The sequence below is a fragment of the Anguilla rostrata genome, chromosome 2, assembly GCF_018555375.3.
Source record: "Anguilla rostrata isolate EN2019 chromosome 2, ASM1855537v3, whole genome shotgun sequence".
In the NCBI taxonomy this organism is placed as follows: domain Eukaryota; kingdom Metazoa; phylum Chordata; class Actinopteri; order Anguilliformes; family Anguillidae; genus Anguilla; species Anguilla rostrata.
This window is the reverse complement of record NC_057934.1, coordinates 29757981-29769254: the sequence shown is the minus strand read 5'-3', so window position 1 is coordinate 29769254 and position 11274 is coordinate 29757981. Positions and strand designations below refer to the sequence as shown.

At 38.5% G+C, this 11274-nt stretch overlaps 1 protein-coding gene across 1 annotated transcript; it reads right to left on the bottom strand.

The window, feature by feature from the left end:
• Window positions 1–5917: 5917 nt before the first annotated feature.
• On the bottom strand, window positions 5918–8928 carry LOC135247715 (serglycin-like). The gene is made up of 3 exons (XM_064321490.1): window positions 8683–8928; window positions 7956–8088; window positions 5918–6507 (listed from the first exon to the last, which is right to left on the bottom strand). Exons 1-3 carry the CDS (start codon window positions 8747–8749, stop codon window positions 6267–6269), a joined length of 441 nt encoding a protein of 146 aa, XP_064177560.1. The 5' UTR covers window positions 8750–8928; the 3' UTR covers window positions 5918–6266.
• Window positions 8929–11274: the final 2346 nt, after the last annotated feature.

Below are 11274 nucleotides of genomic sequence, written 5' to 3'. Positions count from 1 at the left end.
TAAAATGGAGGACTGGAAATATGTATCATGTTTGCTGAGTGTTGAGATTATACACTACAATATTGTGGGCCAATATTGTAGTTCCACATATGACATCTGCATTAAATCAGTATTAATGTGAAAAAATGTAGTAAATCTGAGTCATTTGAATGTTAGCATATCTCCTGAGATGGAATGGAAAACAAATTCTCTAAAACATTTCAGGTCAGGAAGTTCTGTGCCCATACTTTATGACAGTACCATTGCAATAATAAAGTTATATGTCAGCAAAAATGGATATTTACTTTAACCTGCTATTATATCATCCATCCATTCATTATCTATACCTGCTAATCCTGGTCAGAGTCAAGGGGGTGCTAAAGCCTATCCCAGCATGCACTGGGTGAGAGGCAGGAACACACCCTGGAAAGATCACCAAGGGCAGCTATTATATCATAGATTTCTATTTATTCAAAGATTAATAAAAACAGGTCCTGGGACATGAATAAATCATAATTTATTAATCACAGTAGAGGTCTGTTCAGTAAGTAAATGAAGTCGTTTACAGTTTGTAATATTTAGTACTGCTGCTGAAGGTTTTAAATGGTCTAGCAGCTTTGTCTTGTCCCCGGTTTCGCTGCCAATCCTCAGTTTTTTTTTTTTTTTGTTTGTTTTTTTTGTGTGGTGGTTTTGTATTATGAATAAGCTCCAATGAATTGTACAATTTCATCATGTGTTAATTGTGTATGTGGATGTGTAGTTAATTACATAGATTACATTACATTATATCTTAATTAATCTTCAAGCTTTATTTCACATTTAAGGTGATAAGCTCTATAAGAATGCATGAATCTGAAAATTGAATGTGAAAGCACTCTAATGGTCACCCAACTGTTTAGCATGATATCAGGTTAACATGGACCAACTGGGTCATATTTATTTGAATAATACATTCCATTATTACATTCCATTATTAAGTCAAATATAGTGCCCTCCAAAATTTTCCACAACTTTCATTGAGATGAACATATAAGGCTGTGTTAATACATGTAATAAGATACATTGACTGCATAAAAATGGGAAATCATATTGGGCCTCATTCACAAAACATGCGTACAATCATATTTGATCATAAACTGTGTGTAAGAATGTTTCCACAAACAATTCGGCATTCATCATTTTTTTCTTATCTGTACTTGTTCATGGCTGTTTCCTTATGCTAATCACATTAACTGGATTGCGCATAAAATTTACAAACAGTCATCATCTCATACACCTGGAATACGCAGAAAAATAAAGGTCTGCACATGTGTCATGAATCCCATATTGGTTTTTCATAGGAACATTTTAAAGAACAAAAATAAGAATAATTGAATAATAGTTTTGTGAATGAGGCCCATTATGTTATATATTCCAATCAAGTTCGACATTAGAAATTTGACTGAAATCAGGTATTAAGATCAGATGAGATCAAAAGCTTTTCAGCCAAGCACATCAGCGGTGGATTTGGCATTGAAAGGAAATTTATGTTGCAACGGACATCATAGTTATAGTGAAATATGGTGGTAGATCTTTGAACCTATACAGTTGTTTAGGACCAGCGGCTCTTCTAAAGGTCAATGATATCATCAACCCCAGCAAGTACTTAGACATTATGGCCAAAAACCTGGTATCTCCCCACATCAAGCTCAAACTTGACAAATGGACTTGTAAGCAAGCATCCCAACTGGCCAAAAAACTAACATTTTTAAATGCCTGTCTCAGCTTCTGGACCTAATTTAAAATGTGTATGTTCAATTAAAGGGAGCAAACAGAAGGATATGAAGAATGTTGAAAGACTCTGTCTGGAGGACCGGTCAAAGATCAAAGATAATGTTTTTCTACATGAAAATACAAAGTCACCTTAGCAATGTTATCCTTAAGATGGGAGGGTGCACAAAATACTGAAAATAGGATTGTGAATAATTATGACACCCAAGGTTTTGTAATATTGATTGCTCACAGCCGCAGACCATACCATCTGTACATTTGTGTGCAGTAATACAACATAAAGTGTCTTCGGAAAGTATTCAGGCGCCTTCACTTTTTCCACATTTTGTTATGTTACAGCCTTATTCAAAAATTGATTAAATTCATTTTTATTCTCATCAATCTACACATAATACCCCATAATGACAAAGCAAAAACAGGTTTTTAGAAAATTTTGCAAATTTATTAAAAATAAAAAACTGAAATATCACATTTATATACGTATTCAGACCCTTTGCTATGACATTCAAAATTAAGCTCAGGTGCATCCTGTTTCCATTGATCATACTTGAAATGTTTCTACAGCTTGATTGGAGTCCACCTGTGGTAAATTCAATTTATTAGACATGATTTGGAAAGGCACACACCTGTCTATGTAAGGTCCCACAGCTGACAGTGCATGTCAGAGCAAAGTCGAAGGAATTGTCTGTAGACCTCCAAGACAGGATTGAATCGATGTACAGATCTGGGGAAGGGTACAAAAAAGTTTCTGCAGCATTGAAGGTCCTGAAGAACACAGTGGCCTCCATCATTCTTAAATGGAAGAAGTTTGGAACCACCAGGACTCTTCCTAGAGCTGGCCGCCCGTCCAAACTGAGCAATCGGGGAGAAGGGTCTTAGTCAGGGAGGTGACCAAGAACCCAATGGCCACTCTGACAGAGCTCCAGAGTTGCTCTGTGAAGATGGGAGAGCCTTCCAGAAGGACAACCATCTCTGCAGCACTGCACCAATCAGGCCTTTATGGTAGAGTGGCCAGACGGAAGCCTTTTGGAGTTTGCCAAAAGGCACCTCAGACCGTGAGAACAAGATTCTCTGGTCTGATGAAACCAATATTGAACTCTTTGGCCACAATGCCAAGCATCACGTCTGGAAGAAACCAGGCACCACTCATCACCTGGCCAATACCATCCTGATGGAAAAACAGGACCCAGCCTGGGCCAGAAGTGCTGGGTGTTCTCCTCACACTGTTGAATACCTCTTCAAAATATACACTTCACAGAGTCTGATGCAACTGGATTTATTGCAGGTATTTCAAAGATAACATGCAAGAACCCAGGCTGATCTGCACATATCAATACAAACACTCTCCAAGCATTCCACAAGACACTTCACAGAAAACACATAATACTCACACACACACAGACAAGACACACAAGACATACTGAACTCCCCTGAAGCCGAACACTCCCTTTTATTCTATCTTGTTAGCTCCTTCTGTTGTGGAGCTCAAGCTTGGCCTTTCCCACATGCTTACATCATTTTACTTGACTCTTTCCCATACACCATTGTTTCTCATTTTCTACCCAGATTTTACACCATTATTTCCAAGCCCTCTTCCTTTCTTATATAAAAAAATAAATGTTCACCTCCCCTTTCTTTCATGTAACAGGTGCTCATCTCATTCATCCCCTGCCGGTTCTAACACTCATGACATGGCTTGTTTGAAAGGCCATGTTTACATTATAGGAGATTTGTGCTTACATTATATGAATGTTTCTGCTGGTTTTATAATTTGACCATGCATGGTCTGACCACTCTTAACTCTACATGTAATAAGTAATGTTAATGCAGTGATATGATCTATCATAGTGGTGATGGCTGTAAGCTTACGTGCATTTACCTTTCACAATCCCTACGGTGAAGCATGGTGGTGACAGCATCATGCTGTGGGGATGTTTTTCAGCGGCAGGAACTGGGAAACTAGTTGGGATTGAGGGAAAGATGAACGAAGCAAAGTACAGAGAGATCCTTGATGAAAACCTGTGCCAGAGCGCTCAAGACCTCAGACTGAAGTGAAGGTTCATCTTCCAACAGGACAACGGCCTTAAGCACAGGGCCAAGACAATGCTGGAGTGGCTTCAGGACAAGTCTATGAATGTTCTTGAATGGCCCAGCCAGAGGCCGGACTTGAACCCAATGAAACATCACTGGAGAGACCTGAAAATAGCTGTGTAGCAATGCTCCCCATCTAACCTGACAGAGCTTGAGAGGATCTACAGCGAAGAATGGGAGAAATACCCCAAATACAGGTGTGCCAAGCTTGTAGCGTCATACTCAGGAAGACTCGAGGCTGTAATCGCTGACAAAGGTGTCTCAACACAAGTACTGAGTAAAGGGTCTGGATACTTATGTAAATGTGATATCTCAGTTCCTTATTTTTAATAAATTTGCAAAGATTTCTAAACCTGTTTTCGCTTTGTCATTATGGAGTATTGTGTGTAGATTGATGAGAATAAAAATGAATTTAATCCATTTTATAATAAGGTTGTAACTTAACAAAATGTGGAAAAAGCGAAGGGGTCTAAATGCTTTTTGAAGGCACTGTAATTATTTTATTCATGCAACATTTTTACAAACTTAGTGTTCTTTCACCTTGAAATGAGATTTTGCCACTTGGTACACAGATTAATTGAAATAATACTGTAATGGTGTATTTAGCTTATCAGTGTTTTATTTAACAAGCTTTTTATATGCAAATTGACACTCAATGACCAATTTATTAGGTATATCTATCTAGTATTGCCTCCAGAGCAGCCTGAATTCTTTGCAGCTTGGATTCAACAAGGTGCTTAAAACATTCCTTAAGGATTTTGGTCCATGCTGACTCAACAGCATCACTTAGTTCCTGCATCTTTTTGGCGACACATTCGTGTTGGAACCTCCTGTTCCACCTCATCCCGAAAGTGCTCAATTAGATTGAGATCTGGAGACTGTGTAGGCCATTGCAGTAAACCTGTCATGTTCGTGGAACTAGAGATGAAACTAGAGATGATGCATGCCGTGTGACGTGGCATATTATCTTGCTAAAATGTAGTCTGTGGCCGTAAAGGAATGCACATGGTCAGCAACAATGCTTAGGTATGCTGTGGCATTCAAATGATGCTCAATTGGTATTAAGGGACCTATTGTGTGCGAAGAAAACATTCTCCACACGACCACCGGCATCCTGTACCTGACATAAGGCAGGATGGATACATGAATTCATTATGTTACACCAAATTCTGACCCTACCAACTGCATGTCACAGCAAAAATTGAGATTCATTAGACCAGGCAACATTTTACAATCTTCAATTGTGAAGTGCCCACTGTAGCCTCATTTTCTGGTTCTTCGCTGACAAGAGAAGAACCTGGCATGGTCTTCTGCTGTAGAACATCCGCTTCAAGGTTTGATGCATTGTTTGTTCAGAGATTTCTTTCTGCACACAACTGTTGTAAACAGCTGTTATTTCAGCATCTGTGGCCTTTTAATTAGCTTGAACAAGTCTGCCCATTCCCCTTTGACCACTCTCATTTCCAGCCACAGAACTGCCGCTCACTGGATGTTTTGTTCTCTGTAAACTCTAAGGACTGTATTGCATGAAAATCCGAGGAAGGCAACTGTTTCTGAGATGCTGGAAGCAGCATGACTGACACCAACAATCATACCACTGGCAAAGTCACTTAGATCACGTTGAGATCACCCATTATAATGTTTGGTTAAACAAAAACTAAACGTCTTCACCACACGCTTTATATATTAAGTTTCAGCCACATGATTTGCTGTTTGGAGGAGCAGGCTATTTGTGTTAATGAGCAGGTGTACGGTACCAAATGAAGTGGCCAGCAAGTGTAGCACCAAACTATTTTTACACATGTACATGTATTTATGCAAGCACATATTACTTGAAAAAATGAATCTGTAAGAAAAATTGTATGGAATGTAATTTTCAGGTTTCTGATGCAATGAAAGGAAATGTGAATTAGTACGTGTCAAGGAACTTAAAACAAGTTAGAAAGATGTTTGATAACAGCCATATGGCATACATTTAAAAACATATCAGAATTTAACGTCACTACCCACACATGCAAATATTTTTAAATGAAATGTGTGCCTATGTGATGATTATTATGGAGCTCAATAACATCACTGTAACAAAGGAAAAGTTTATTGTGCTTTTCAAGACAAGTATCTTAATTTTGAAGATCCTTTAAAGTTGGATCAACCTTCATGTGAGCCAAGTCGAAAACTGCTTAGAGTAATATACAAAGAGGAAAACATCTTCATACAATCTGGAAAGAAATCCATTCAGTGTAAAATGTACATAGTTGCACAATATGCTTTTGCATTACATCACATATTACAGGAATAATTAATATAAGAATTATTCATTACTGCAGAAAAAAACTTCAGTGCTGAGCAAGACTGTTCATGAGCTAATATCACTCAAAAAAAAAAAAAAAACTGGCAGGAGATATTGGTACTTTACAGTAGAGTAGTTACAGGATTAGGTTTTCCTCCTGCAAATCCTGATCTAAAGGCAGGTTATCTTTCAGGTAGACTTTTTGTGGGGATACAAAGTCAGAGTAGTCAAGCTCTGAGCTGCCATCCAGGTCTGTGCTTGCCTCCTCCGGCTGGAAGACTCCCTGCTCACGTCCATCCTTCTCCCACTGGTCTCCAGAGCCAATCTCAGAGAAGGGCTGCCCAGTTCCAGAGCCGTCATCAGATTGGTCCTTGGTTCTGAAGCAATAACAGAAGAACAGGGTTGGGGGAGGTTACATCCTCTTCCTTTTCCTGTGATTCTCAGCATTACATACAACATTTCTTAACCCTCTGCTTTGCTAATTGCCATCTTAAAGGGATAATTCTTTTTCGGGAGTTTTTTGGTATTATGTGAGTTTTAATGTAAAGTCAACGGTTGGAAGCATATTTTAGATACAGACATGTCTTAAGACCTGCTTACATATAATGGCAGGTATCAGGGCATTCAGGAGTCTGTTGTCTAAAGCAATAAATTGCACTTATATTCCAAAGCAGCCTGTACAGGAATTTTATGTTCCCAGAGGCTACCAAGATATCAATTATAGCATTTATTCATAATTATAAACTTTCTCTTGCTGCTCAAGTTCTTAATTTCCCTTCCCTTCATTCCAGCCAGTTTCCTTTAGCAAAGGTTACAGGGTCATAATAAATAGTTCCAGCCAAAAATAGGATTAAACAATTGTTAAGAATGATCCGGTGATATACAACATCTGGAGACATAACATTGCTGTACAAACTATGTTGGAGTTACTTGAACTGTATATTTTTTTCCTTAACCACAAAGCCCTGCTATCCACCTATACAGTAGTATAGAACTATACTGAAATTAAATGTTTCAAGGTTCATTTCTGCTCCAGGGAAGGGCTTTATGCCACTTTACAGGTCAGTGGTGCTGGTTGCTTTTTATGGGATTTATAGATAATTACCTCTTTATTATCACTAATTTGTAGTCTTGCTAGCGAGTTACCTTCAGCTACCTATCAGACCCTTGTGTGAAGCTTTCTGTTGTTTTTAGAAAAGAGTTTGGAAATGAGGAGAAACCATACGTGCATCATTTTGTTCTGATACAAAGGCACATACACCTTGCAGTCAAATTAAAAATGGTAGTTTTAAAGTTGAAACTAAAAAACTGAATATATGAAATTCATAATTCTTTCAGTTCTGAGTTACTTTATTCCAAAGTTTATTAAAGTGAAATGTAGAATTTTAAAACTAACATAGAAGGCTAAATCATGCTTTAAACATGATACAGACTGTTCATCATTCAAATGTCTGTTTTTCTTAGCCTACACTATTCAGCTTGATAAACCACTGAAGAGGAAATGGTGTTTTGAGAAGATAGTGTTGCCTTCTGCACCAAAGTAAATGGAAAAGGTCATTTCCCCCTCCTTGCTATATTTCAGGGCGAATAAGGCCTTACATCAGATCTGTGCACATGTTCACTGCTACATTGTAATTACATGTACTGATCATGGGCACAGAATGATTATCCCGTCCTCTTCGGAGTTACTGTTTCTGGGAACCATAAGGATTATTGCCCCAACAAGTGTACATACAATTACAAATTACAGCAGAGTACAGCATCATGTGTGCTTTCATATTTTCAGGTGGTGAATCCCCAGTTGTAATGTAGGTGTTGTACTCACTTTTTATCAGCAGTTGATGGAAGACGGTTAGGTTCAGGAAGGTCTATCCATGGACCCTTCTCTGTCACACAGTTGGCGTTCTTTGAATTTGGTCTACACCTTAACCACATGTACCTCCCTTTGATTGGGGAACCTGTTATGTATGTACAGTACAAAGACACTTCAGACAATTCGTCATATTAGGTTTATACTATTCACTTATTCACGGTTCTTTCAAAACATCCTTAATCATTGTGTCTGCATTAAACAATGTTTAACATTACTGAAAGCATTTAACGTAGCCGACTAAATATACTTCTTAAACTATTTATCAAATACTAACAAAAATAGTAACACTACTACTGTTGTAGCAGGTCGGTAGTATATGTAGCAACCTAATAGCACAATCATCGTTATTATGAACCATTTTGAAACTTGAAACCCCTTCACAATATTCGAGGAGTAGCCTTAATGTGTTCATCCTTTCACGTTCAAAAAATTTGATACTGCTTCAAAATGATGTGTGAGATTTATGAAAAGAATGCCAGTGATCACAAAAGAACTAAATTCTCAATTTCCCCCGTTGCTCTTAATGTTCGCTACTGTATGGCTGGAAAAAGAAATGGCAAATTCTGTAAGGACGAGCTACGTTGTTCTATTCTTAAATTCGAATTTTGCGTCAAATATAAAGAAATGCAGAAGAATACATTATTTTCTAGGAGAGAGAAGTGGACGTGCTGTTACTCACCCTGCGTGTTGGCTCCCAGCAGGCTTAGCAAAACCAAAGTCAGAGAAATATTAAGAAGAATCCCCATGTCTCACGTTGAACTTTCAACGTAACTACAAAAAATGAAGTAAGAAATAACAATATATATATATAAACTCCCAAGGATAACTTAAATTTCTGAATAGAAATGAACGTTATGTTGTGAGAAGAAATTCAGCCAAGTTCATCACACCAAGACCACTATAGCCGAAACCCTCCCCAGATGCGTCACTGTTTCCTGAAATCAGACGATTTCTTAGTTTGGCAACAAGTTTCAACATACGCAATGGAAAGTACTTTTCGTTATTTACGGCGGATGGTGCCATGTTCTAGGCCTACCGGGGAGATTTCATAAATATTCCAGTTCCTACTGCAGGAAACACCATCACTTTTTATTAATGCATTCAATGCAATGTAGCCATAGCGATGTGTATGAATGATCTAATATATTAAGTAACCGTTATTGTTCTGCCTTTCTGTCCTTTAAAAACAATGGATAATGGATTTTGGATTACAATGTCACATCTGCCTCTTGTCTCGGAAATATTTTCCTTGCAATTTATTTGAAGCTTTTTGTGAATGTAAAAACTTAAATTTACTTAAATTACATACACTACATGGCCAAAAGTATGTGGACATCCAAACATCACACCCATATGTGCTCGTTGAACATTTCATTTCGAAACCATGGGCATTAATAAATTTTAACCTTTGTTACTATAACAGCCTCTACTCTTCTTGGAGGCTTTCCACTAGATTTTGGAAAATGGCTGTGGGGATCCACTTCAATTCAGCCACAAGAGCATTAGTGAGGTTGTGCATTGATGTTGGGCAATAAGGCCTGGCTCGCAGTCGGCATTCCAATTCAACCCGGAGGTGTTTGATGGGGTTGAGGTAAGGGCTCTGCGGGGGCCAGTCAAGTTCTTCCACACCAAATTCGGAAAACCATTTCTTTATTGACCTTGCTTTGTGCATGGGGGCATTGTAGTGCTGAAACAAGAAAGGGCCTTCCCCAAACTGTAGCCACAAAGTTTGAAGCACACAATTCTCTAGAATATCATTGTATGCAGTACCATTAAGATTACCTTCACTAAGGGGCCTAGCCCAAACCATGATTCCTCCTCCACAAAACTTTACAGTGGCACTATGCATTCGGGCAGGTAGCGTTCTCCTGGCCAAACCCAGATTTGTCCGTCAGACTGCGAGATAGTGAAGCATAATTAATCATTCCAGAAAATGCATTTCCACTGCTCCAGAGTCCAATGGCGGTGTCCTTTACACCACTCCAACCGACGCTTGGCATTGCATAGTGTGCGGCTGCTCGGTCATGGAAACCCATTTCATGTAGCTTCTGACAAACAGTTATGTGCTGATGTTGCTTCCAGAGGCAGTCTGGAACTTGGAAGTGAGAGTTGCAACCAGGTACAGACAATTTATGCATGCTACGCACTTCAGTACTCGGCAGCCCCTTTTTGTGAGCTTGTATGGCTTACCGTTTCGCGGGTGAGCTTTGGTTCCTCCTAGACGTTTCTACTTCACACTATCAACACTTGCAGTTGACTGGGGCAACTCCACATGTGCATGGTTTCAGTTCAGTGTATTCACCACTTGGCAGATCAGTAGGGTAGGGCAACTGTGGCAGTTTAGACAAATTTCAACCTGAGTTTGGACACAGCTTACTCCTTAAAATCCGCTTTAGCACTGAAGCCAGTTGAGACCTGATCACTGTTGTGGTAAATGCAACATTCCTAAGCACTGTTTGTACATCATGTGTACCAACAGATGGAACTTTGACCTATAATTTACCTTTGTCAGCTGTGTTTTGTCCCCAAAGCAATGTGTTCTCTTACAGGATGATGGATGGAAAAAGCCTTTTATTTAAAAATTGTTCTAAAATAATTGTTTTTGTCTATTTCCCTTTCAGAAATGGGAAATTCATGCAAAAATGAAGAAGAGAGTGTAATTTTACCTAGCATCCCCTCTAAAAATGTTTTCCATTTTTGACAATGATTTATATTGGTAATACATTTCATGTTGCAATACTTAAATCTGAAAACAATTTCAGAAATTTGTGTTGTCATGCTTGCCTTCAAATTAGCACTGCCCATTTACTGAAAGATAGAAGTAGAAGTGCAACATGCAACTTTTATATTTGGGTCATTCATGCCACTGAGCACTGTCTACATGCTCATATCAAAATTTCTATGGCAGACTAATTCTGTTTGCATGACAGCAGCTATTACTAAGTGTACTGCATTACACCCCTCTATTCAATTTATCCACTTCTCAATGCTTCAGAAGAATTTCATCATATATCAGCTATTTTGCAATAAGGTTCAGTCTAGTTTAAGCAAACAGTTATTTTGTTTATTAGGCACCATGTGTTGCAAATAACAGGCATTGTTCTACAGAATCCCAATAGAATTATTAAGAACTCATACCTGAAGATTCAGTAGGTGCCCCTTTATGACCCAGGATTAAAGTTTGCCAGATGAGAACTTAAATATTCTGGCCAGGAAAGTGTGTGCCTGACAAACCAAACAGAAAGAAAATGTGTAGGAGATGGAGAAAATG